Source organism: Pezoporus flaviventris, unplaced genomic scaffold (assembly GCF_033815535.1).
Source record: "Pezoporus flaviventris isolate CSIRO_AGI_PZ_B2104156 unplaced genomic scaffold, CSIRO_AGI_Pfla_v1 ptg000031l, whole genome shotgun sequence".
Taxonomy (NCBI): Eukaryota; Metazoa; Chordata; class Aves; order Psittaciformes; family Psittacidae; genus Pezoporus; species Pezoporus flaviventris.
In genome coordinates, this window is record NW_026892579.1 from 8,554,780 (window position 1) to 8,582,332 (window position 27,553).

At 36.8% G+C, this 27,553-nt stretch overlaps 1 protein-coding gene across 2 annotated transcripts in view; it reads left to right on the forward strand.

Annotated features, from left to right (window-relative positions):
- Window positions 1–25,937, forward strand: part of SEC63 (SEC63 homolog, protein translocation regulator) — a 57,170-nt gene extending 31,233 nt beyond the window's left edge. For both annotated transcript variants that reach the window (XM_061460198.1, XM_061460199.1), the window contains exons 9-21: window positions 2,293–2,387; window positions 5,211–5,343; window positions 6,495–6,587; window positions 10,610–10,764; window positions 11,938–12,085; window positions 13,602–13,684; window positions 15,334–15,393; window positions 15,626–15,784; window positions 16,686–16,844; window positions 17,740–17,841; window positions 22,725–22,823; window positions 23,660–23,764; window positions 24,299–25,937. In XM_061460198.1, coding sequence (XP_061316182.1) covers window positions 2,293–2,387; window positions 5,211–5,343; window positions 6,495–6,587; window positions 10,610–10,764; window positions 11,938–12,085; window positions 13,602–13,684; window positions 15,334–15,393; window positions 15,626–15,784; window positions 16,686–16,844; window positions 17,740–17,841; window positions 22,725–22,823; window positions 23,660–23,764; window positions 24,299–24,442 — 1,535 coding nt within the window. In that variant the 3' untranslated portion in view covers window positions 24,443–25,937. The remainder of the gene's footprint in view (window positions 1–2,292; window positions 2,388–5,210; window positions 5,344–6,494; window positions 6,588–10,609; window positions 10,765–11,937; window positions 12,086–13,601; window positions 13,685–15,333; window positions 15,394–15,625; window positions 15,785–16,685; window positions 16,845–17,739; window positions 17,842–22,724; window positions 22,824–23,659; window positions 23,765–24,298) is intronic.
- Window positions 25,938–27,553: the final 1,616 nt, after the last annotated feature.

Here is a 27,553-nt window from a genome sequence, read left to right on the forward strand (position 1 = left end):
GTTGTGGATAAAGAGTACTCTGTAAGAAGCCCTGCGTATATTTGTGCCTGTCTGTGTACATTTAAAAAAATAAAACAAAACGCAGTATTGTATGCTGACCTGCCTGTAGTCCTGAGCTGCTATGTGGCCACTAGGAGCACAGCCTATATATGTATTTTCTGCTGTTAGTGTAACAAAATTGGCTTTGTGACCCTTCTTTCATAAACTTTTTGTTTCACCTAAGAATGAAATAGTATTTCTGCTTCTCTATTCTTCTTATGTTATAGTTAAATTTCTATTTAAAAAAATCTCTCTATCAGTTTCATGTTACTTTGTTACTTATTTATGGGTTTTGATAAACTTTTCTTGTGTGCTCACTTGTAAAAGGATAAAGACCTCTTTTTCTGGGGAAATCTGTAGATGCATTATGTTGTGCAGAATTGGATCTTTCAGTTTGAAGGCTGTCAGGGGCCTGAAGAATTACCATGGTATTAGTTTTAGATTGGATTTTGCTAGATTGCATGCTCAGAGCAATTAAAAAGCAGAATGAAAAAGCCCCCAAACCCTCTAAAAAGGGTTCCTAAATACATTGTATTACTCCTCTGAATTGCACTGTTCAGCTTCAGATTTGCTGGAATATTGCAAGGACTGTTGATACATACTTTTCCTATTGAACAGAAATGCTTTGCAGATAGTTCAAGAAGTCTAGGAGATAAGAACGCATAAATACACCAGCTTTCTAGGCACAACACAAGTGAATTGGTGTGTGGGATGAATTCAGACCCTTGTAATATTTTTATGCTCTTTTACATCTCCAAACAGCTAGATGAGAAAAGAGGAGTGGGAGAGTAGGTGAGACAGCTTTAGAAGTTTAGGGAGACGTGGCAAACCTGGTCTCTTCTATCTCCAGACTTCTCAACAGTAGATTATTTTGTGTCGAGCCTTGCTCAGAACTATAGGTTTGAGGCTCACCTGGTCTCTTCTACAGATTGGTTAAAAAAATTAACCCTAAATTTGAGTGGCCTTATTTAACGACTAACACTTTCAGGGAGTCCTGGGGTCAGAGGCAGGTCAGTTGTTTTCTGCTGAGGTCTGTTGTGCAATCTGAATGAAAAATGAGGCACAGCTGAGGTGGCTTACACAAACCACAGAGTGATCACGTAGGCTTTTGCTTGTCTGTGAATTCCACAGTGGTGAGGTACCAGTGCCAAAACTCGAGGCTTTAAGCCCAGGCAATTGTAGTCAAACCGGTCCAGGGAAATGGTGAAACAAATCTGCATGACTTGTTTTACATATTGTTTTGGGCTTTGGGATGAATGAGTTCCTTAAACTTCCTTTCCTGAAGATCCACAGTTTTTTATATTAAATAATAGGAAAGTATTTATAGTTGTCTGTAACTCTTCCATATGCTCTGCTCAGGAAGTAAATAGATAATTGAGAATGGCAATGAAAGTCGATACTTGGGGAACTTGACTAGTTGTTAGTAATTGGAATTCAGTGAGCACTGCAAGTTGGCAAAAATAACTTCGACTTGCTCAGAAGAGAACTTGCTCAAAGTTTAAGAAGCAAGCCCAAGTAACTATTGCAGAAAAGGTTATTTTAACTGAAGAAAATGGTGGCGTGAGCTTCCTCTTACTGCATATGGCTGAAGGATCTGATATGTTCATGAGCAGAAAGCTAATAATGAGGCTAAAGCGTCCCATTGTGTAGGTCTTTCATCTTAATTACACAACAGAATGCTTTAAGGTAGTACGGATTTTCCTAATAAAATCAGGAAAAGAGCAGTTAATCATCTTCGTGTGTTTTGTTTTTAGGGGTATGTATTGAACTACTTTTCTAATAATTAAAAATTTTGGTGAATTTTTAATGCTGACTGAACAGAAAATTGAGTTGAAATTTCACCCTTCCTGCCTCCCTCTCCAGTACGTGCACTGTGGTGCCACCTCACGCACATGAATTGCTGAGAGGAATGGTTCTGTGTGCTTGCAGAAGTAGTCGAGCTGCTGTGTAGTGATGTGTGCCAGTCCTAAAGAAGCCTAACTATGTTTTTGTGAAGACATTTAGAGTCAAATGCTGGACCTGATGCCATGTAAAATAGAGCCTTGAATGATCTCTTTTGTCTTGTGCCAGGCATTGGTTCTTGCCTCCTTTGCCCTGTGGCAGTAGTAACTGATCAACTAAATATCCATGGATCTTCATGGTTGCCAGGGGAAGAGTGGGAATAAGTTTTAAGAATGAGGGTTCTGAAGAAAACACTTGGTGGCATAGGATGTTGCTGACATTTCCTCTGTATTCCTTCAATTCTTTTTGCAGGACTTACCATGGTTTTAGCAGGGGCATCTGAATTTGATCCTCAGTACAATAAAGATGCTACAAGTAGACCAGCAGACAACATTCAGATACCACAGGTTAGTTACATCAAGAGATGTTTTATAAATAACTGACTTATTCAAGGGAAGAAGGGGTTGTCATTTCTAAGTGACTAGCTGACAGAGTTCAAGCTCTCCAGGCATGAATTTTGTTGAGGTGCAACAAAACAGATTCTTCTTTCAGAAATAAGAATTAGAAGCTAGACTTTATTTAATTATTTTAAAAAGAAAAGAACATTAATTGGTGATAATACTTAGCTTAAATAGAATCAGTTTAGTATACAGACTCCTGGGTTGGGTTTTTGAGGAGGGAAAACTAAGTAGGGAATTCTCACTCACTTCAGTTTGGAGGCTGTCATGGGCCTGAAGAATTACCATGGTATTAGTTAGTTTTAGATTGGATTTTGCTAGATTGCATGCTCAGAGCAATTAAAAAGCAGAATGAGTGTCAGTCCTTACAAATTTTGAGTATTTGTATAAGGTGATGTTCACTTGATAAAGTTCTTCAAAACATTAACACAGACCTGGTTGAATATGTTAATACTGGAGTAAAATTATCTGATATCTGAATTAATAATGTCTTTAAATATTATAAAGATTCCTCTATGAATGTCTGTTCCCCTCTGGTTGCCTTTTCATTTCCACACAGTTTTCCCAACAGAGATGACATAATGCATAAATGTGGCAACTAGTTTTAGCTAGCAGAGTTTTAGGAAGTCCTATTTATCAGAAACGAACACTTTGGTTTTAAGAAGCCTAAAGTACAGTATACAAAATGATCCATTGAAGATGTTTCAAGTTTGCTAAATAAGGGATTGTGGTCTCAAAAGATTTAACCTTTCCATGCACGCAGTTAGATTTTCAAGTTGAAAACGTGCTTTCATGATCTAAACACAAAGAAAATAGGCTAAGATACTTAACTGTCTTTGTCTTTTTATGAATTCTTTATCATCTTGTGGACTTTAAGAGAAGGAGCTGTAATTGTGGTTAGGTGAGGTTTTTCAGCAGTGGGAGCACATGACTGGAAAAGATCACCTTGATTATCCGTTCTTCTCCTGTGCTGTTGCAAGCATTGGCATTGTGTAAGCCCTTTGCATGTAATAATTCTTTATTTAAAAGGCAGTTAAGCCTCCTGTAACCATATCCTACTGAGAAGATGTTCCAGAACTTGCTGTTATGTTTGTTAAGAAACTTGTTTGTGACCAATTTATAGCCATGATTTTTATCATGGCTAATCGTGAGTCTAAATGTTTCTTGCTATGTATATCCTTAATGCATTTATAGACAGAAGCAATAGCCCATTTGTTCTCTTTTTGTTTTTATTTTGCTAAGCTAGAAAAGTTGTTGTCTTCTAATCCCTCCCTCCCTCCCTCCCTCTGCTATGTGCTGAACAGGGTGTTGCTCCCAGTTGATATATGTCTAAATTTTACATTATTTTTTATTTTATCTGCTCAGAATTGTCTGCAGTATTCCATATTAAGTCTCAGCAGTGCCATAGTTGGTGGCATTACTCTTCCTGTATTTTTTGCAGGAAATAAATTTTGGCATACTGTTATCCACAACTGCTTCCTATGGTCGTTTAATACAGCTAGTGTGGGATTGATGGGTTTTCTGGATTTCTCTTCTCTTGCATACCTCTGTTTTCCAGCCGAAAAGCTTCCATCTTCAACCTGCAGTTCTTGTTAGTTTGCAAGTGTACAACTTTGCATTTTGTACTATTGGATTTTTGTTCCATTTCTAAAGGTCTAGTAATCAGTGTCATACGTGTTCCTTCTTTTTCTGAGTATATATATGACAATGCAGGTCTCCAAAACATCAATACGGAAGAGTATTGCTAAAAACTTTTGTTAGCGTATCCTGCTCTTGGGACAGTGATAACTTTTGCCATTTTCATTTCACTGTTTTATTATAACCCAAGTATTGATACTTTTTAAAAAGTTTTCTTATTGAAGCTTTACTCTTCTTAGTCTGGTGTTATACCAGGTTATAAGGAACTTCTTGTTAGAAGATCTTTCTTCTACTGTAGAGAAAGGCTGGTCAAAGATCACTGTAGCCTGGCTGTTGATATTCTAACTTCCTGTTGTGGCTGGAGATTTTGGAACCTCAGTCTCTTCTCAGGTGACTTCTTGACCTAAAAAGTGAAACTTCTGGGCTCTGTATTGATTCCTATAAACTATGAGCTTCTGTTACTCAGCTTTGCAGCCTCTCCCTCAAGGGTCTTCAAAAAATTCAGGTGAGGGAGACTTGTTTGAACTGTACAATGTCTTGGTGTAGTCAGGATCAAGAGATGTCATCCTGAATAAAGAATGCCACACTTGTTTTCAAGTTGGTGCTGCTTATAAATATGTTAAAATACTTGATCTTCAGCCTACCAGGATGTTCAGGCTTACGACCTTCCTTCCTGTGATACCTGAGACTATTTCTGAGGAAGTTGGCAGGGTCTTAAAGGTGATGAAAGGTGATGAAAGGTCTTAAGGTGATGATGTTGTAGTGTATACTGAATTTAATATAAATACATTAGAAATAAGGTTGAATCTAGTAAACCTTGGCAATAAAATCAGATTTTTAAAATATGTATCTATTGATACAAATTTACTCAATGCTATTCAAGGCAAGTTTCTTGTGTGCAATTCTTTATTTCTCCCTTCACTCCCACATTGAAATAAGGCATTTAAAGACACTTTTTGACTTTTTGAAGTTGGGCTATGAATACAAATGGCTAATGTTCATCTCCACAGAACTTTTCAGGGAAGAGTTACTAAGTCTTGCTTTTGTGAATATAATTGTTTTTCCCTTGTAAACTGTTGTCCTCCTGTATTTCTTTCTCTTTAGCACCAAAATAGTATTTTGTGTTTATTTTAGCTAATAAGAGAAATTGGTGGCATAAATTTAAAGAAGAATGAGCCTCCACTCACCTGCCCTTACAGCCTGAAAGCCAGAGTTCTGCTTTTGACTCATCTTGCCAGGATGAAAGTTCCTGAGGTCCTTGAAGAAGGTAATGGCTTCTCCCCTAATCAGATACTGTTGGAAACAGGGCAATACATTGCATTCTTGTCCATTAAAGAGTTGCATGGATCTCTACTCAGTAGTCTCCACGCAGTGTACCTAGTTTTTCAACGTTAATGACTCTTTAAACGCTTAACTTCACATTTACTTATTGACAGCCCTGCAGTACTGATACCTTTCTTTTTAGTGCTTTTTGGCTGCAAATATGACTGATAATTTTTTTATTCTCTTTGTAATAGAACAAATAATTAAATGTGAAGTATTTTTGGTTTTCAGAATAAAGAAATCAATGATAACTGCAACACTGCTCTGTAACATTTCCATACATGATTATTTTTGGAGTTTTTTAGCTCACTGTGTGAAGCAAAGATGGCAAAATTAGAACTGTAAATACTAGTTACTTATGAGCTTCAGTTTATGTTTTACAGTTTTTCATATTCGTAAATAGGTGAACTGAAATGTTTCTAAATGCAGTTCAAGTTTCAACCATGAAGCCCATGGTTTTAGGTTGACCAGCAAACTTGAGATATCCTGTATTTTAATGCAAATTAAAAAACAAACAACAACCAGTGAAAATGTTTTGGTTAAAAATTTCCAATTTCTTTCAAAAGAAAAATCAATTTTAAATAGTCACTAAAAATGTCTCATTTTCCTTGCTATGTAATTGCTGTCTTTACTTACAACTTCACAGATCTGTATTCAAAAGTATTTAGTACCTTAAAAACGTTACTTTTCCAAACCTGTTGTTTCACTTGATTAAAATTTTTTTATTTTTTAACCTGTAATTACTTGAAGATTTCATGCTGTTTTACTAAGACTGGTTAATGTTCTGTGCCATCCTGTTGGTGTTTTTTTGGTGGTGTTGTTTTTTGTTTTTTTTTTTTTTTAGATGGATATAATAAGTACTTTTTCTTTTTGTATGGAAGCTGCTTGTCTGGTATACAAAATTTGTGCCCCTTCTTAGCTTACTCTGTTTTGTGAGGGAATGTTAGACACGTGTCAGTGAGAATAAAGTGGTATTTTTAGTAATACAAGAATGAATAGAAATGAAGGCTGCACCATTAAATGTCCAGTTCATGTAAAGTGTTGTCTTTTTTCGTACCAGAAGTGCAGCATAATTGCAGCAGTTTTGTCTTGCAGATCAGCAGTTTATCCTGAAAAAGAGTCCTGCGCTACTTCAAGAAATGATTAATGTGATCTGCCAACTAATAATAATGGCTAGAAGCCGAGAAGGTAAGAAAAGAAACTATAATTAAAACTAGTAGATATGATTCTTCATTGCAGTACTTCATAAACTTTTTGCATCTTGTGGCAAACTTAACCTGTGATATTTAGAAATGTCTGAATATACTTTTGTTCTCTTTACTGTAATGAGCTTCCTATTTAGAGGGTTGAAATGCTGCTGCCACTGCCAAGCTCAACTCTGAAATCTTGAGTATGTGTTCAGCTTGTCATTTTTGCAATTAAAAGTTTCTCCTTAAATGCAATTGAAAACCTTTTTCTTAAAGATCTGGTCTATTTTTGGTAGCAAAGCACTTAGTATAAACCTTGTATTCATCCCTTTGTTCATTTCCACTTTTACAGTTCTTCTTCTTCTGAGTGTCAGTTGGTTTTGGTTCATTTCTTTATTGTAATTTCTTTGTACATTGCTCATACTTCTCTGTTTCAAGATCCTGTGCTGCTTAGCCTGCTATGTAGTTTTTTTCTGAGCATGTAGGGGCAGGTGCTTTACTGTAACTGCAGTGAAAATTACAATTTAATTGTAATATAATATTTAAGCATTTTTATTTTTACTGTAAAGAGGCAATTATGCTGAAGATGTTTCTTTACACTGCAAACAACCAAAGATTTGGTTCTCACTCCTTTATTGCAGCAAGGAGAGGCAAGGTGTTTTTCTGTGCCAAACTGTTGACCATTTTATTTGCTATCAAATAATACTTTATTGGCTGATCTTCCTAGACTCCTTTAACTAGCACTGATAGCTGCCCAACAAGGATGGCTTTGGGAAAGTTCTTTCCCAGCCCTGTTGCAAGTGGTGCTGGAAATAGTGTTCCGTAATCAAATAACCTATGTTAGAGGGTATGTGAGCACGTGAGATGTTGTGTACTGGCTTAGGTGTCCTGTTTTAGAAAGAAGTATTAATTAATTTTGAACCCTATCTTTACTAATCTGTGAGACTGCTGGGGAGAAATCTCAAAACCTGGAAGTAAACAGGCACATTGTTCAGCGTAGAAGTAGTCTTCACCTAACATTATATTATATTTGTTGGATTTGTTATTTGCAAGCAACAAATTTTAATTTGCTTTCATAAAAATAAATACTATTTCTGTTTCTGTCCAGTCAGTTTTTACTTACTGCTAAGCTATTTTTCAGCCTGGTGGAAATGTGGCAATTGTGAGCTACCTTTAGATAAAATGTCTTGCATTCTCTTGCCTGATTTCTGCATAGTCAGACTTTTTCTTTACATCACTGGAAATACAGCTGTGTGGCATTTTTTCTTCTTATCCATTGTTTTGTGACTATTAGCTGGTAGTTCATAATCATCAGGTCTAAGTTATCTTGATGTCTTCTTTGAGATCATCCTGAAGTATCATAGGTGTTTGTTGCCAAAAATGTGGAATGTGTTCTAGTAGCTGGCTATAGAAAAGGTAGACATTGGGTCAGCTGACCAGTCAAAGTGCTTTTCTCATTCAGGTTGGAAGCTGCAGTGTATTAGAGCTTGTGGTTGGACCCAGGTATATACCATTTCCTCACAAACAACTATTATTTGCATTTAAATTTGTGATTGACGTCTTTGATGTCATATGTTTTGAACGAGTTTATGACCTTGTACACTTTGACAAGCGGAAGCCATCAAACTGTGCAGTAATGGCATTCATTTTATGCTGGGGCAGTTGAGTGTTAAAATCTATACTGTTCCCAGATTCACTCTAGGAGAATATAAAGTTCTGTGTTATTTTCCAGGAAACCGAACTGCTGTTCTCCAGCTTTGTTAAATATTTTTCTACTGTCATATGGGTGATGAGTCAGTGCTTTAAGAAAAACAAGAATTTCTACTCTGACTAGTGCTCTGTGGTCTCAAAGCTTTAGGTGAATTTCCAGGTCAGTTTGTCAGAGAATATTTAGGATCCTTAACTTGGTTTGCAGTGTGGTGGGTTTTGTTGTGTTTTCTTTTCTATTATTGTTATAGTTTAAAAAATCCTGTGACTTTCCTTAGCATCGGCCAAAATTACAGGGGAGTTGGAAGATAGGGAAGACGGAAAGTAAATTGTGCTGATTGGTTGAGAGATAAGTTGCTACTTTTTTTTCCTTTTTCCTATGTAAAGGTACATCTTTGTTACCAGTGTGTCTAGCCAGATAGTTCTGTTCATGTGTTTTCTCTTTGCATTGTGTATATTCTTTAATAAACTGGCTTAAAAAATAAAATAAAGGAAGTCCTGCCATGTAATTTATTTTGGTATCTGGTTAAATTTATAGTTTGGTGTAATTAATGAAGAAACAGGGCATTGAAGGGAGAAGGGTAGGTTGGGGCAGAGGTGATGGAGTGATTTATTTTTTTTTGAGAGTGTGTTTAACACATCTTAGTAGCTGCTTATAAATTTGCAGCAAAGTAGTAGTAATAAGAGAAGGAGAAACTGTTGAAGGCACCAAATTGGGTTGAATTCTTTTTTTCTTGTGAGATTTATTACCTTTGCATGTTTCCTCTATAAAATTAATTTAAACTTGCTTTTTATCAACATACATGATTGTTGGCACTTAAACATTCAGCAGTTTTGCCTTTGGTACCCTTTTGGTCAGGTGCAGTTTGCCTTGTCACCTAGGTGTAGGTAAACCTGCTTTTATCCACATCTCTAATTGACTTAATAGTCTGGTAAGCTTGATCACCCAGCCTTAGTAGAGTGGGCATATTCCTTCTGACCATTTCTCTAATCAAGCTATTGCAAGATGTCCCTGTTGTACTGTCCCAAATGTACCAGCCACATATTGTCCTTACCAAGTATATGTATTTGTATATATATGGATTTGTGTATGTAAGCACACAGATGTTTGTATTTGTACTTACTTTTGTTTATATGCAGAATATATGTGTAACAGTCAAGGTAATTAAAGGTTGATTGTTTCTCAGAAAAGGTTTTAAAGTATAAGAAAATACATGCACCGATTCTTAAATAAAATGACAGGCATCATAAATTACAGGTACCTTCTCTAATACATGCTTAAAACTGCCTTCAGATCTTTCATGTGCCACAGATGAGTTTAGAAGAAGATTTAAGTAGCTTAAATTCTTATTAGCTCTCTGAAGAGGATCAAACTTATTTTTCTGTGATGATGCAGTGTGTGTATATGTATATTTATATTTATATATTTATATATATGTAGAGGAACCCTAACATTACCAATTCTGGACTGGTAGCAGCTCTTCTGCTGCAGGGGAATTCTGAAATGAGTTTTCTAAACTGGGTTTTGAGAAGCCTTGTGAATGAATGAATGAATGGTTGTCTAATGAAGTTAGAAAGCAGTATGTGGGAACCTGTCTGCTTTGATTTTTTTCATTTCTTTGCAGATGCAATGAAGAGTATTAAATGACTTTCTTTTTATTTATTCACCACCACCACCACCCTACCTTCCCCCCCCCCCGCCCCCGGTTAAGACTTTCTCCGTGTCTATTTCACAATCATTTTAATTATGTAGGGTGTATACCTTTTTGTACTTTAAAATGTTAAAGGAATTACCTATAATTTTTAAAAGTCAAATAGGTGTTTGCTCAGAAATTCCCTTTAACCTTTAGGTTTTCTTACAAAAGTCATGCCTTTCGTATTTTTACAGCTGGTTTTGCTGCCTTCTAACATAATATAATATCCTCTGCTTAGCTTCAGTTATACCTGTAGGTTTTTTCTTGCATGTAATAGGCTGCTACCTTTCTGTTAATCTCTCAAGATAAAAATTTGCGTTATAAAGATTAATGTTAATGATAAACTGTATTTAATGATGTGTAGCTCTACTTTGTAAGCATGTGTTATACACGTATGTATAAAAATACACAAAGATGAAAATGTCTGTTGAGCTATGTGACTGCAGTGAGAATAAAAAGGCTGCCTGCTTTATTATGCTAAACATTTTAATATGCCTCTTTCTCTTGCTTTGTTGATTGAAACCAAGGTTTTCTGTAATCTGCAATACAAGTATACATTGTTAAAGTGAAAAAAGGAGAAAAAAAAATTAAAAATGATGCTCTCTGTTTCATTCTCCCCAAGAAAGGGAGTTCCGTGCTCCATCTTTGGGATCTTTGGAAAATTGCATGAAGCTTTCCCAGATGACTGTCCAGGGACTTCAGCAGTTCAAGTCTCCCCTTTTGCAGCTTCCTCACATTGAAGAGGACAATCTCAGGAGAGTCTCCAATCATAAAAAGGTATAAAACTACAAACGATACTTGGTAACTTCTTAAAACACTTAAACACTTTGTTACTTGTTTTATCTTTTTGCCTATAAGGAAGCAAGGTCATGAATTAACCAAGAGAATAAAAGTATATTTATTTTTCAGGAACTTGGTACAATACTTCCTAGATGATTTGTGTCCTTTTTATTTCTTTAAAGTCCATCTCAGGAGGTGGAAGTTAAGATCAGAGATCCAATAAGTATGAAAGATGAGCCTACATTAACCTCACAAGCAGAAGAAACCGTTTCTTATTACAGAGTACTGTCCTATTTAATATCTTCTAGAATGTAGCTAGAGTATTCTACTGGGATTTCTGTGGGGTTTTGGCTGGCACTTTTTTGTTTGTTTGCTTTAATCTGCATTGGTAGAAAATATAGTTGGAAGATAAAACAAAGGAATTCATAAAAGGAAAAAATTAAACTACAGGGAGCATACAAAAAAGTATGCATTTTAGATGTATTTTTTTACACATTTGGTGTAACTAAGTACAAAAATGAAAAATCTGGCTGTCTCATAATCCCACCCTGAAAGAGGGAAGAGGCCCATGCACTGAGCTCTTAAAAAATACAGTCCCCTACTGGAGGCATGAGCGGTCTACCTGGGTGCATGAAGTTAGTTTTAATAAAGTATACACATTTATAATGGTGAGGTAATCAAGTATTCAGTTAAATCTGTTTGTTTTATTCTTTCAGCTCTGCTGTGCAAATCTTAAAAGGAGTAGGTTTAGATTTGTTTACAGTTCAGTATGAAGGGAAAAATGTACTTGGTTGTTCCTGCTAATATAACTCTCAAAGCACTCAGGTACTCTAGATGGAGAAGGAACATGATTAGTAAGACTTCTTGGCACAGCTTTCTGAAAAAAAACTGGCTGAAATAATAGTTTTTTATGAAATATATTCAGTTTCTAAAGGGTGCCATACTAAGGAATGCACCAGTGTTCAAAGCAGTGCTATTCAGTTGCTATTTAGTAGGTTTGAGTGCAGCCTGCTGGTTTTATTGTTTCTCAAAATATATGCTTTCTGGCTTCCTGAAATCTTTTATAAAAATTAAAAAAATGAAGTAGTGTGTATGTATTATTATCAAGAGGTTATTTATGGACTGTCTTCTTTGCTACCATGTGACTTCCTTTTTTTTTTTTTTTTTAAGTATAAAATCAAAAGTATTCAGGATTTGGTGAGTTTGAAAGGTTCTGATCGTCGCAATTTACTGCATTTCCTAGAGGATAAGAAATATGATGAAGTTATGGCTGTCCTTGGCAGCTTTCCGTATGTTACTATGGATATAAAACCACAGGGTGAGTGGGAGGTCTTTTTGTTACGTATATGTTGCTCTTCTGACATTTTGATAGTCCGTTGGCAGTAAGCTTTTGGAGGATGCTGAATCACAACTTGCTCTTATTTATGTGGCCTGGAAATGACATGCTTTTTTGACTGGTGGGCTCTTGTACATGAGATTTATAGTCTGAGGAGATAAAGTACATTTGAAACATTTCACAGATTCCCAAGCCAGCAGTAGTTTCTCCTGGAGGAGCTTATCTGATATTTCATCTGTTGATTTAATATTTCATGAGCAATGTGGAATTCTGGTTGAAATACCACTTTTATTAGCTATCTTAAAAAGTTGTGCTTATTCCAGAATTTATGCTCGTCTTACTCCAGCGTGGAGAGTCCTTTGTGAGATTTTGAGTTGGAGGCCCTGATGACTAAATATTCATGGGTTCCTTTGTGTTAGTCCTTGTATAGCTTTTTTTTTTTTATCCAGCTGAATTTGTCCGTGCTATGCTTAGCTACATTCTGTGTGCTCTGTTTCAATGACTGTATAACACTCTTCCTCTCTGAGGATTGGGTATGCTGTTAAGCAGTTCCTGTTAGGCAGCCTTGAGTGGCAAGTGGTTCTGAGGTCTCCTTTGCTTTGTAAGATCAGTGCTAGTAAATGTGAGATGTTTGAAAGTTTTGTTCTAATACTTGTTTCTAGTTAACATTGCTGCTGTGGCTACAGTGGTCAAATTCAAAATACAGTTCTGCCTATAGTCTTCATTTGTCACACAACTGTACTCAGGTGTGGTACAGAGGATTAAACAATGCATATGCTTTTCTGTTTATGTTAGTATTGCCATTATATAAAATACATGTTTAAAACCGGGGAATAGTAAAACTGCTTTGGCAGGGGTGGTGGTGGTAGACATATATAAAAATTCTATACAGGAATGTAATTCTATTCTTCCCCAACCTGGGACATTTTCCAGTTCACAGATTGGAGATGTAAACTACGCGATGGTTTCCCTGTGGGTTTTATGTTTGATGTTTTAGTTAAAATAATCATGCCGTTCTTTTTATTTTTCTTTGCCTTCTACTTAAAGAATTAAACGCACGATTGTTAATGTGGCATTGAAATTGAGTTGTTAATCATATGAAAGTCAGGAAAATCAAAGTTATGATTCCCAGAACAAATATAACACGGTCCCTTTGGTCATGTGTAGTATTTCATGCGTCTGAAGTTTTATGCTTTAATATATAATGCACAATATTATAGAGTTACAGTTCCCACAACAGTTATAACTTTGAATTTTTTAACTTTCATGCAATTAAAATTTCAAACTCAATGTTGCTGTGTTGTAGTATGCTGAATTACCAGCCCTCAGTATATTTGGGGTTGCAAGAGACTTATCAAATAATATTTTGAAATTTTTTTGTATTAAAAATTCTGGAATTTGTATTCTTATATTTAGACATAGTAGAAACGTGTTTAATGAAAAAAAAAAAGGCTTTAAAGAAGTTTAATAGATGTGTTGCTTTTCTCTTTTACACTAGTTTTGGATGATGAAGACAGCAACAATATTACAGTAGGTTCTCTTGTCACTGTTTTGGTCACACTAACAAGACAGACCATGGCAGTAAGTATTTAGAATACTTGTTCTTTCAGGGTAACTGCAAGTGTATGCTAAAAAATAGGCATTTCTTCTTTGTGAGCTAAAATGGTGTGCTGTGACTATAACTGTAAAATTAAGATTTGAAATTGAGAACTTGTGCTCTTAATCCTCCCTTATGATTTTGTTTCTGAATGAGAAAGTTTTCCTGGAACCAGACCGAAGTTCAGTCTGACCTGTTGCAGTTGTCTAGGGAACAGTAAAAGAATATGGCAAGTGATACTGCCCTGAGGTTTGTAAATAACAGGAAAAGAGACATTCAGAAACTTAGTTCTTGAACTAGAATAAATTATTCACTGAAGTCCTTAGGACAGTGTTTGATTTCACTTTATGTGGGCTCATAATGTTACAAATCTCTTGGGTGCTCTAGACACTTACGAGAGAAACTCAGTCTAGCAAAATATACATAATATAAAGAAGGTACACCAGTGCCACATGAAGAAAATGGATTGCTGAATGGGTAGCAATGTGGCATAACCAAAGTAATATTTCACCCTAGTAGTTCAGCTTCTGACTTGAGATAACTTTTTAAGCTTTAAACACAGTGATTACTTTCTTAGAATAAAAAAACCTTAATGCACAGAAAGGAAACAAGCTTCTACCTAAAAAAGCCTGCAATTTTTTGCATCTGTACTATTCAGATAATTGTCTAAGTAAACAAAAAGTCTGAATTATGCTCCTAAGGTGTAAGGCAAACAAGCATAAATATTACACTTGAGGATCAGACAGGCTGCTGAAGCCAGTTCAGCAGAAATAAGTCTATATAAGTCCTACGTGTTCATACTGTGGAACTTCAGAATGTATCATTTCAATAATAACTGAGGATGTAGTAGGTAGAAAGTTTAAGTACCATATCACTATGCTGGATCTTAAAAACAAAGGAAACTGCAAATTATGAGCATATTAAACTTAGAAATTAATTAAAATGCCTGACAGTGTATGGAAAACTCAGTTGTTTTCTACATTAACTCCTCTCGGCAGTCTGACATTGAGATACATGAACTAAAAACTAGATCTAGCCTTTTAGAGAGTGCTTTTTTTTTTGTGTTGGTGTATCATATCTGCTGTCTTTACAGAAGACAGCTCCTTATGGTGAATTTTTTCAGTGACATGTAGTATGTTTTGAAGAAAGAAATGCATGAAAATATTCCATTTGCATAGAGATGTTCTAGTCCATATAATACTAACATTGTGTTTTGTCTTAACATTTTGTATTTTTAGTTTGATTTGTTGTCCTGTGTCCCTGAGTAGCAATGCAGCTGTTGTAGTTTTTAATGCTCTGGCAACTGGAGCAGAATTTGCATTTTACTACTGCTTGTTTTTGTGTTACAGGATTTCTGTGCTTTATAAAACAAGTAGATTCTTTGGAACAAGATGACATGTCGTTACTGAATTTCTTTATAATGGTAGTGATGGAAAAATCCCAGACCAAATGTTCAAAATAGGGTTTAATTTTCATCTGTTAATCCCCTGTTGTGTTTGTCACCAATAACAGAATTTGCCATAATGAGCAAAACCTTAGACCTGATTAGGGTGATTAAGTTCAACTATAAAATAGTAATTTACTCTTTTGGTACAGAGAAGCATTAGTACTTCTCACATTTTTCTCTAACCAGGAAGTGTTTGAAAAGGAGCAGTCTATATGTGCAGCAGAGGAGCAACCAACAGAAGATGGGGTAAGTGAAAAATGGATGTTTCCTTTGCTAGCTATAGAGAACTTTCTTTCAGATGTTGAGTTGCTAATTGTGTGCTTTTCAAGCCTTACTTTTTTTTTCCCAGAAATACCTACTGATGTGTCTCTTGAGCTATGCTTTCTAACCTTGGATCTCAGCTTAAAATGCTTAAAATACAGTGAATGCCTGAAATTTAATGAACAGAATAAATATTTTAAATACTGCTTTCCTACAGCAAGGAGATGTCAACAAAGTTAAGAGCAAAGGATGGCAGCAAAAGAATAAAGGAACCAAGAAAGCTTCAAAATCAAAGAAAAAGAAGCCACTGAAAAAGAAGCCTGTGCCACCTTCATTGCAGCCACAGAAACAGCAGAAGCAAAAACAAGCTAATGGGGTAGCTTATAGATTTATTGATATTTAAGTCTTTTGTTCAGTTTATCACTCCTAAGCTGATTTTTTTTTTTTTTTTTTTTTTTTGGTTGTATGTGCCTCATTTCATTCTTTGCTTTTGTAAAGCGTATCTCCTAAAATAGATATTTTTTTTCTTTACAATTAAGAATTACTGGTTAAATGAGGGAACCACCACAGTAATGTTTCCATCAGCCTGCTGAAAGTTGTGTCCAACTACTTTAGAAGTCTGGCTTTGTAGTCCCTTCTTGTTAGTTCTTGTTACGATGCCTTCTGGGAGGTGAATTGTTTTGTACTTTAAGGGAAAAAAACTGAAATAAGACTTTCTTCTGATAAATTAAGTAGCTTTAGTACTTTATGCTCCCGCTGCATGGTGTTTTCTCCAGCTATGTTGTAGGTACTGGAATGGGTTGCCCAGGGAGGTTGTGAATGCTCCATCCCTGGCAGTGTTCAAGGCCAGGTTGGATGAAGCCTTGGGTGGCAGGGTTTAGTGTGAGGTGTCCCTGCCCATGGCAGGAGATGATCTTAAGGTCCTTTCCAACCCTAACTATTCTATGATTCTATTCTATGATTCTACTCCTCTCTAGTTTTCCTAGTATTTTTTTTAAATGCAACCCCAGAATCAAATACTGTTTTCTTCTATTTGTGTTGCGGGTGCCATGTGGAGAGAGAAAATTGCTTCCCTGCTCCTCTTAGCACATGAGTTGAAAAGAAATATTCTTCACTGTATGTACACTCTGTGACACAGGAAGAGTATAGATCAAAATAGGAAATAAGGGCTTTAACCTTAAGACAGGTGCTGTGAATGCTGTGTACTACAATAATGCAGACAAACTAAGTTAGAGGTTTGTTCGTCTCCCCCTTACTCCCCCTTTCTTTCTTATTAGGAAGTAGTTGCAAAGGAAGATGAGGAGGAGATCTCTGATAAAGGAAGTGAATCTGAAGAAGAAGAAACAAACAAGGACTCTCAAAGTGAAAAAGATGATGGAAGTGACAGAGACTCGGACAGAGAACAAGATGAGAAGCAAAACAAAGATGATGAAGCTGTAAGCCTTACTTTTTCCTGAAGGGTAATGTTGCTGCTGGGGTTGAGAGAAAATGCATTTTAATCCTCTTAGCATCCCCTCAGGCTAGGCAGCACCAAGATGAAGGAGTAATATCAGTTCTCCAGAGGTTTTCAGACCTCATTCCAGCATAAGAGCTTTGTCATTGCGAGTCTGTTTGAGAGCAAGCGGTAAAGGGTCTTTGCAGCATAGACAGAAAACTTTAAAATTACATAAGAAAAACAGCTTAACTTCAGGAAAAGATTGTAATGCTTCTGTTGGCTTAATCTGTTTACTAGCTGCTGCGGATTTTGTGCAATAGTCTCTCCTTTGAACTTTGCTCTTTACATGCAGTGGCTGTTGTATTTACTGCATAGTGAATACTGTAAGTACCTGCTTACTAAACTAGTAACTGTTAAGTTAGTCATTCAAAACTATAATTGTAATTTAGAATGAGGCATCGTGGTGGTAGGTGGTTTCTGCACCACAGGCCTTACGGTAGAGGACTTGAGAGTGACAGCTGCGAGTCCCATACAAGATGAGAGTAAGCTCCTGATGGGAAGAGAGTCATCAAGCTTGCAGTCAAGACTTACAGGTCAGGTAGTTAGTGTTTGTAGGCAGTGCTGTAGAAGTGAGTTTTGAAGAATGTATGCAAGCCTCACAGATCTGTTTTGGGGTTTGCTAATATGTACATGAATGGTCTCTTCAGTTGCACGGTCACTTGATTTTTATTTTTATTTTCTTAATCATACTGTGTCACTCTATGTGCCTTTCTCTTCTGTAATGTGTTGTGTAGCTCAAGAACTTGTCATATGTATAATTTCCATGGCCTGAAATTTCTTTCTCTAATGCAAAAGATGGCTGGTGCACAGTAATTCTTTGAACTTGTCTTTGACAGGAATGGCAAGAATTACAGCAAAGTATACAGAGAAAGGAACGAGCCCTTCTTGAAACAAAGTCAAAGATAACGCATCCTGTTTACAGTCTTTTTTTTCCTGAGGTCAGTAATAGAAACCATTGCAGTTGTGAAACATGAGAATTAATATAATACAAAATAATTGCTCTTTTTATATTTTTATTGTAAATACTGGGCTTTTAAACAAGTCTAATACTTGAAAAAAATGCTAACCTTAATTTAAAAAGTCTTAATTTTTAATATCCTCTTAAACTTTTTCAGATACTTTCTTATAAACCTGTAATATGTTCTTTCTGTCCATTTCCAAGAGACTTGCAAACTTGCATGCAACTTAAGGTTTATTTTTGATGGCAATACTGCTAAAGTTTGTGGTGGGGTTTTTTTGTTTGTTTTTTGTTTTTCTGCTGATCTGTTACATATAGATAAATTCAAAATTAAACCTTTCAGATATATAGGGATTTAATATTTTAGAGTTCTCTTTTTCTCTATGGAACATGAAAGCACAGCAGTGATTCTAATACGGAGTGAAGGGTAGAGTATTACTTGCTCTTTAACTGGGAATGCCTGTGAGTGGAGGAGGTCCTGGATACCTCCTGTGTTAACCTGTGTTGGGGGTGAGCAGGTTGTTTTGGCTTGCTGGTTGACTTCCAAGTCTCAGTGCAGCAGCATGGTGGCATCACAGTGTGCAACTGTGGAAGATGGAGGGGTTAGAAGAGCTCTCTTTCTACCACAGTGTGTTGTGTGGCAGAAGCCAGTTGTGGAACAATCTCTCCTATAAAGCTCAAAAATACAAATCAGGTGTGGATGAGTATCAGACGAAGGGGTGTATTTCAGAGTAGTGACTCATAGTAGGGTAGGCTGAGGTGTCACTACAGCAGCTTTTGGTGTTGAAAGCAAGTTCTGGTGTATCAGTTGTTACTTACACAAACACATTTAGAATAGGTGTCTGAAAACCCATTACAGCAATGGAACCTTGATGGGGTTTTTCTAAGTGTGGGGTTTTTGTTCTGAACAAATAAATTAGGTCCTTGGGAGGTGACCAGATTGGAACCAGGACGAAGGAGTATTTTGTCACACTTTCTTTCCAGGCCAGTAATTCAGAGAGTTTTCTTTGCTTCCCTGCTGTCTGAGTAGAGAACTAATCTAAGATCTCTTCTCTCCAGTGCTATCTCCAGTAACAGGGAGCTGGGATGCAGGCTTTAAACCTTGTGGTTTAAAGGAGACAACTGAGACAGAGAAGAATAGGAAAACATAAGAAAAAAAGGAAGACACTGTGTATATTTGCTCTCTTTTCAGTCCCTAAGGCTCTTTATGTCTGTACCCTGTACAGCTTGTTGCATGTGCAAAGCACACTCCGTTGTCCCCATACTTGTGATCACACTGTTCCTGCTGGTTTTATGTAGTTCTGGCATCATTAGAAAACAAAGTGTGGGGAAACAACACCTGTTGCTACAGAGCCAGAAAAGGTATATAAATAAATCAAAGAAATTGTTTTCCTGAAGGCCTTAGTTAAGAGCTCTGTGGCCTCATGGCATCTAATTTTGTAATGGCTAATCTTAATGCTGTATTTTCCTGACACTGTTAGGTACCCTCCCATCTCTCAATACAAATTCCAGCAGCACACCAGCATAACAGAAAAAGGTGTGCCAGCATTCCCTTCTTCTGTCTGCCTTAGATCATGTCAGATACGCAGCAGAGTCTTAATGCCGTCTTGCTGTGAAAGCAGCTGGCTTTGGTCATCAGTCTAAGTTCAGACAATGAGTATGTGCTGTGCCCATTGCCACAGGGGTGCTAACTGTTCATATTTCTTTTTTACTGCACTGAAGGTTCCTTTGGAGACTTCCCTTATACTTACTGTATACAAAGGTGCTTCAGCTGTGTGTAACCAAGCTGCTGATGGGTTTTATGATAAAACCTAAATACAGTACTGTGCTAAAGAAAAAGGCTAGGGCTGAACTGAATGCTTGACAGATACACATGTATTCTCTCATGCAGTTGTAAATTTTCCAACCTCCTTTCACTCATGTCCTAAAAGCTGAATGCAGCTGTACTTGGTGCTGTAGTTGCAGTTGGAGCATGTTTAGATAGTGTCAATTTGCAGTGTCTGAAGAACAAAATCCATTGTACTCTCTGGGTGTTTTGGGTTTTTTGTCTGTGATTTAGAATTCTAACTCTATTGTGGTCATGGCCAGTCTATAGATTCAGAATTAAAGATAAAATGTTGTAGTTGTGTGAGTTTTTATATTTCCAGAATTTAGGGATGTTTGAATGTAGCTGAGCCTAATATACTTGTTCTCAGGAGATAGCCTTAACACTGTGTCATAGAATTGACTAGGTTGGAAAAGACCTTTTAAGATCGTCAATCCCAACCTTTACCCCAGGACTACCCGGTCCACCACTAAACCATGTCACTGAGGGCCTCGTCTATACTTCAGGGGCAGTGATACCACCAGTTCCCTTGGCAGCCTGTGCCAATGCCCAATCACCCTCTCTGTGAAGAAATTTTTCCTAATATCCAGTCTAAACCTCCCCTGAGACAGCTTGAGGGCGTTACCTCTTGCCCTATCACTTGTCACTTGGCAAAAAGACCAACCTGAGCCTTCTTTCCTCCAGTTCCCTCAGCTGTTCCTTATAAGACTTGTGCTCCAGACCCTTCACCAGCTTTGTTGCCCTTCTCTGGACCTGCTCCAGCACCTCAGTATCGCTCTTATAGTGAGGGGGCGAGAAACTGAACACAGTATTTGAGATGCTTCCTCACCAGTGCTGAGTTTTATAAAAGTTTTTGGGCAGTTGATTACTGTGCCAGAGATGCAGCTTTAATCTATGCAGGTTCCTAAATAATTATCTTCTGCTCCTGCATCCATGGATCCAGAAACTGCACAGATTGTAGTTTTGACATTTTTAGGTAGAAACTGGCCCTGGTGTTCCAATTTTATGAACATGCTGGTTTCCTGGCATGCCAAACCTTGCACCCATCTGTTAAAGGGCATTTTGCCCACTTGCCTGTTAGCTTGCCAGATTCTCACAGGCATAAACTTTAAATTCCACCCAATAAGAGGAAGGAAAATGACACTCCTGCACAGTTGTCCTTTCTATAAAAAAGCAGTGACACTCTAGGGTCATGAGCTTTACTTCTGAAGAGTTTACTCTATAGAGTCCTTTGAGCGTTTTATCAATGAATGTAATTTGTTCTGGTATTTCTTTTTCTCCCTTGGCTGTTAATTTTACCAGTTTTTGTGAAAATCTAGCTGACAGGTTTTATCTTTGTTCTTAAAAAAATGTAAGAATTTCCTTGCCACTGAGAGTGATGGCAACATACACAATGTACAAGTCAGCACAGTGTTTTGATAACATCAAAAACCTATTGATACAAATGCAGATCTCTTTTTCTATGGTCAGAGCCCTTATAGGCCCAAAGTGGCGAGTAGCCATTTCTGTAATGGATCTGTCTTCTGTAGTTCTTGTTCATCTGCACTGTTTACACTCTTCATCCTTCTATTCCTAGAGGGCCCCTTGGCTAGGAAATAAACACTTCAACTGCATAAGATTCTTTTTTGCTGCAGCTGTCTCATGCAGATTGACAATATATTTATTGTTGAAACTTACAGATAAAATAACTTATGCCTTGTAATCATATGGGAGATATTTTTTTCATACAGAAAATCACTTGGAATAGCTCACTTCTTGTAATGCTACAAATTTGGGTCTTAAATAGCATGTGAATTGGGTTTTGTCCTGTTCTCAGTGCCTGTTCTAAGTATGTGAAGAAATGCTGTTGCTTTACTGTGTTGCAGATGCTTTTACTTCATACATTGTAAAATGGGCATTAACATACTGAGTTAATTTTACACTCCTTTGCTCCTGGACTCAACAGTGCTAACCAGGGTATTTTGGTTGGATGTGTTGGTTTGCTGGTGTGAGTGTCTTGCTGCTGTAAATCTGTAGCTTCCTAGTTGAATATTCCAGTGAGGTGATGATAATTATTACTGGCATAACAATTAGTCACTCCAAAAGAGAAAATAAGTTAATTTAGCTTTTATAGTTTTTCAGCCTGCATTATTTAAATTTCAGATCACCAGGCACTGGCTTCTTCAGTGTTAAAACCAAAAAAACCTCCCACACCAGTGCTCCCTGCTATCCTCCCCCTCCACTCCTCCAAAAGAACCCTCTCACTAAAACTACTGAACTTTTGACTCTGTTTTGTTACAGACAAAAAAGTCTTCAAATTCTGCATATTAGCAGCATTTGCTTCTCACCTGTAGAATTTGGAAGGGTTTTAGTGGTGGTCTTAAAGTCCACTGTAATCTTTCATTCAGTTCTTATAATTCTGTTAGATTAAAAAGGAAACAAAACAACCACTTCCAGGTGGCACTGAAGCAATTACCTGATCAGTGGTGGTGCATGTGTGTGTATATATATATATATATATAAGTTGGCCTCCTGGTTTAGAGCTTACCTGTAAGTGTCATAAGATGCACACATCAGGGCTCTAGTCTGTTATAATTGTGATCAGTTACAAGACCATCGGGGTGGGTAAAACTGTGTTGGAAAACAGTTCAGTAGTCTAATATTTGGGCTATCTAAAAGCTATGGGGGTTTTCCCCTTTTTTTCCCCTAAGGGTAAGCTTATGCTGTTATGACTATAACCTATCCAATAAAACACTTCATAAATATGAAGTAATCTTCCCTCTATCCCCCTCCACTATTCATTTTTTAAACAAAAGGAGGTGAAGGAATGGACACTTGCAACAGTTACTTGTGGTAACCTGTTTGCTTTCAGTGTGCACTATATAGTTTATTCATACCCATCCAAGAGTTCAAAAAAACCAAACTAGCAAACACAAGCCACCTCCTTTCTGTGTGTATTGTAAGGACTGGTGAATCGCAAATGCTTGTTACAGAGTGTAAGGACATCATTTTATGAGGCTTCAATAACCCTCTTTGGGTTTTTTCTTCTTTTGTGAAAGGAAAAACAAGAATGGTGGTGGCTATATATTGCAGATCGGAAGGAGCAGATGCTAATATGTATGCCATATCACGTTTGTACGCTAAAAGATAAAGAAGAGGTAAAGTACTTTAAAAATTTTGTTTGGGGTATTACAAAAATGTACTGAAGTGTCTTATGATATGCAAATACATTTAGCTGCTTTTTTCATATTTATCTCAGGATGGAAAATAAATTTTGCTCTCCTGATTAAAGCAGAGGAGAGCCTTTTAACTGTGAAAATTGGTAGTGGAGAAAGGAAACATAATTTAAGACTTCCAAATCTCTTTGCAGAATACATGGGGGTTGTTTTTCTCCTCATATAAAAAGTTGATGAAAACCAGTATTAGTACACAATGATCATTCTGAAAGTTATTTAAATTGTGAGAAATACTAAGTGTTATTTTTCTGCAAAGCAGGGGCTCTGACAAATTAATTAGCTTCAGCTCATGTTGAAACTTTCTGAGACTGTAACCTTTGGCTGTGTTCTTTGCTTTTCTGAAAAATGGAGATTTGATGTATTCTGTTCTTTCAAACCAGATTTTATGTTCAATTTCAAATAGCAGTAGAGTTAAGCTAATACTTTCAGCAGACTAAATGTTTTAACCTGTTTGAGTTTTTGAGATTAAGGAAGCATACAGCAGGGTGAAATTGTATACTTAATGTAGAGTCTTGGTCTCATTCAGAAAAAAAGTGATTATTCAGCTTTCATGGAACGTACTGTACTTGGGTATTTTATGCAGGTATTTTATTATGCAGAGGTTTTCAGAGAAGTATCACATGAAAGAAACAAACTTTATATAAAAAAAACATGATTATTCTGTAGTAGTATTTATTGCTCATTACAGTACTTGGGTACTTGTTCTAATGTGTTGATTGAAAGCAGCAAGAACTTACTGTGTAAATTCTGTTTTCTAGGTAGAGCTCAAGTTCCCAGCACCAGGCAAGCCTGGTAACTATCAGTACACGGTTTATTTAAGATCAGATTCATATATGGGATTGGACCAGATAAAACCATTGAAGGTGATGTTTAAATGTGTTATATATTTGTATCATATTGAAAGCTGCTTCATAGAATGATTGAAACCCCCAAAGTGCTGTTAACCTTTAAGAATTCAAGCTGTCCTACTTTTAAAACAGTTGCAAGAAGAGACTTGTAAGCCATTTCTGCCTGATGCCAGTAGTGACAATGTTACAGTGGATTAAATGGGACTAAAGTTTGTGATGTTTTCCCGTGCCTACATATTTTAATAGACATTTTCTCATGTTTAATAATTTTCTGCAGTATGGTTGGTTCTGGCTTTATACTTCTAGGTCTGCAGTGCCATTTCCCTGCCCTTCGTGCTAGATACATTCAGTTAATGAGAAAAATCTGGTGTGCCTTTTTTCTGGAAGCTATTGTTGGTTTTGTTTTGGGTTTTAGGGTGTTGCTTTGTTTTTAAAACTGTAAATTTTGTGTGGTGTGTCATTTGTTCTGGGTTTTTTGTTTGTTTTCCCAAATGGGTCTGTATTGTCTGTAACCCTTTTTTCCTTCTTTTCTTCTTTATCCAATTACAGCTGGAAGTTCATGAAGCAAAGCCAGTGCCAGAAAATCATCCACAATGGGATACAGCAATAGAAGGTGATGAGGACCAGGAAGACAGTGAGGGCTTTGAAGATAGTTTTGAGGAGGAAGAGGAAGAGGAGGAAGATGATGATTAAACAATACTGTTGATTGACTACAATATCTGCACACACTGCAAACTCTTCGTCTGACTGTGGAACTTGTACAGTAACCAAGAAACACAGTACAGAAGCCTCGAGAAGGCTGAGTTTAATTTTTCTTTACCAATTAAGAGTGCATTATGTAACTTCTCAGTGGGGGTGAAACAAATCTGTTGCCATTGATACACCTTGGAATATGTTTATGGCTCATTATAGCCTTCAAGTGCAGGACAGTGCATTTGTTTCAATTGAAAATAAAAGCTTTTTTATTATAAATGTCCAAAAGTGTGGGCTATGTATTGTCTGATCAGTTTAGGGTCCAATTTAAATAAAAGGTACTATTAGCTAGAAGCAAACTTTAAATCCATTTTTCTGCATTAGGAATTTATTTTAGAAAATGTTTTGGTATATTTGACATGACAAATCTCTGTTGATTGAAACAACATCTGCTCAACTTTCCAAGTTGATTAGTTCTGTGGTATTCATTAAATGTTTTGCTGTGATACTGCTCCCATCATTTATAGCTTTAAAAATCTGTTTTACTTAACTTGATCATTATAAATTGGCATCATACCCATTGCCACATTCCATGTATTCTGGAGGGCTGCTTTTTTTAGGACTGTTGCCTTTTTATGCCCAGGATGATAATGGAAATCATAAACTTTCTTGACTCTGCTGTAGAATAGTTACTAATGGCTTAAAACATTTTTAAGCCTTTATTTCATCAGATCAGCAGCAGATCTGAGTCTTTTGATAAACAAAATGTCTGAAAGCAATTTTGGGATCATATGTCACATAAATTAGTGGCTTTTGTGCAATGCCTTTGTAGAAGGTACATCCTAAAAGCCGAAGTATATTCTTAATCTACCTGACACTGTTGGAAACGTTTTAAGGGTAAAATACAACATGCAAAGAGGGCATGTTTTGTATCAATTTTGAATTCCCATCAATAAACTGGACAATTTGATGGCTGCGTTTGTAATAGTGTGCATCTCCTTGAGGTTTGTTTTTCTTTTTTTACCTCAGTCTCCTGCAGGGTTGTTAAAAAGACAGTGATTCTATCCTTAGTTGTGTTTAAAAAAAAAAACAACCCAAGTCTAATTAGGGAATAAATTCAGGGAGGAGAAATCAGGGCTTTTAGTGTATTTATGACTTGATAAAAGCCAGGGATGGATTCGTTTTTTTTTTGTCTCAGTAAAACAAATGAATTGATTAATAGCTATATTTCTGTATTTCAGAAATACATATGAGTGTTCTGCAAGTAGGAACAGATGTATTTCTGTTCCTATGAAAAAGCAATGCTGTAAAATGTGACAAATTGCCATGCAGGAAAACTTCCATCCTATGGAGATTGCCCAAAGCCAGAATGGGTGCACATGAATTTTGTGACCTTGTTTAGTAGAAAGGGTTGTCACTTTAAATGCAAATTTACATTGTTATATTCTTTGTAATTGCAATAGTTGCAAATAAAACTTGAAAATGTTCTAAATGAGATTATGGTATCTTTCAGAGTACTTCTGAAGTGCATATTGGGCAGGAAAAACCTTGCAAAGCGTAAACAGTGTCAGGTGTTCAAAGTGAAGAATGAAGACTAGGTTAAATTAAATGGCTTGTACGCTTGATGCCTTTTACTTCCAGTTTTTATTTGCAAAATACAGTAGAAAAACAACAATAAAAAAGCACTAGTTGCGTTCAGCAGGCTTTCAAGCCAGGTACTGCACTGGTGAGAGAAATGCTTGAAGAGTCATCAGACTCCTTACTATCGAGTAGGCAATATGAATGCCAAACTTCAATTGTTCTGCCAGAACAATTCATAGTAAACTTCTGCTGTTGTTAAAGGTTGGGAAGTGATTATAGTTAGGAGGTCTAATTGATAAGCGCATTAAGGTGTTGGAGGGGAGTGTTCCGACTACTGGTCCCTACATTTTACTGTACTTGCAAGATGTGAATGCACAGAAGCAATTAGAAAAAAGAAAAAGGAGAATCATGTCCCTGGTCTGAACACTGAAGTATTCTTGAAGATCGCAGCTGACAGCTGGGATTACACTGCAAGTCTGCAAACCAAGGATAATTCTGTAGAGCTAACAAAGGCTAAATCTAATACTTCTTCAAATGTGGCTCTCCTGGGTAGGCAAGGTAACTTGCAGTGGTACTGGAAATCTTCATTATGAGAGGAAGGCATACTGATACTTTCTCAGAAATATCAGCTGTATAGTTGTCCATCATTTTACAGCACCTTCCAAGACATGCAGAAATGTGGCTAGGGAGGTATTTAAGAGCTTCACACTATTAAAACCACCATTCGCAGATGCACGACTCTTTTGAGTGTTCCTACATCTATTGAACTGCTGGTTGGTCTGTCGTGTGGTGCATCTATTAGTAACCATTTTTTAATAACAATTCAAATTGTCATTTGAAGATTGACTCTCTTGAATAGCAGTTACTAGGATGGGTAAAACTTCCCAGGAAGAAGCAGCATTTTGCACTCGCTGTTGTCTAAGCCTTGTTTTTTGATGGCGCTTAGGAATGAATTCAGCCAATTTTACACCTGACTCTTCCAAAACTCTGGACTAGTAAGTGAAAAGTAAGAAGTTCTGGAAAGAAAAACTGCTTTGCTGCTGCATGCTGTGTTTAATAGCAGCCCAAGCATAATTTGGAAGCATTTAGTACCATTTCAGTGTAACGAGGTTTATTTCTGCGCTTTTGCTCACACTCCTTTTTGTAGCCTCTTGTTCTAGATAGCGGAGGCTCATGCACAGCCGGACTGTCCACTCAAGCAGGGATGCTACAAATGCCTTCAGGGCTTGCAGAAGCCACTTCCAAGGGGAAAAAACAATTGGCATTGGCTAGAATATGCAGCGCAACTGGCTCCTTCTGGCCCAGCTTGTGTATGGATATGGGGCGCCATAACTTGCAGTTAGTAGAGGGAAGGACCGTGAATTACGTTTAGGGCAGATAGATGCTGCTTGTTGAAATACGGGATAAATTTGAAGTAGATACATGTAGGCAAAAGAAATGGGTTACAAAAATGGGATTTTCTTTGTGTAAAATGACTTAACCTTTTGTGCCTCCCCTCTCCCTGCCCCCGAATCTTGACATAGCTTGATT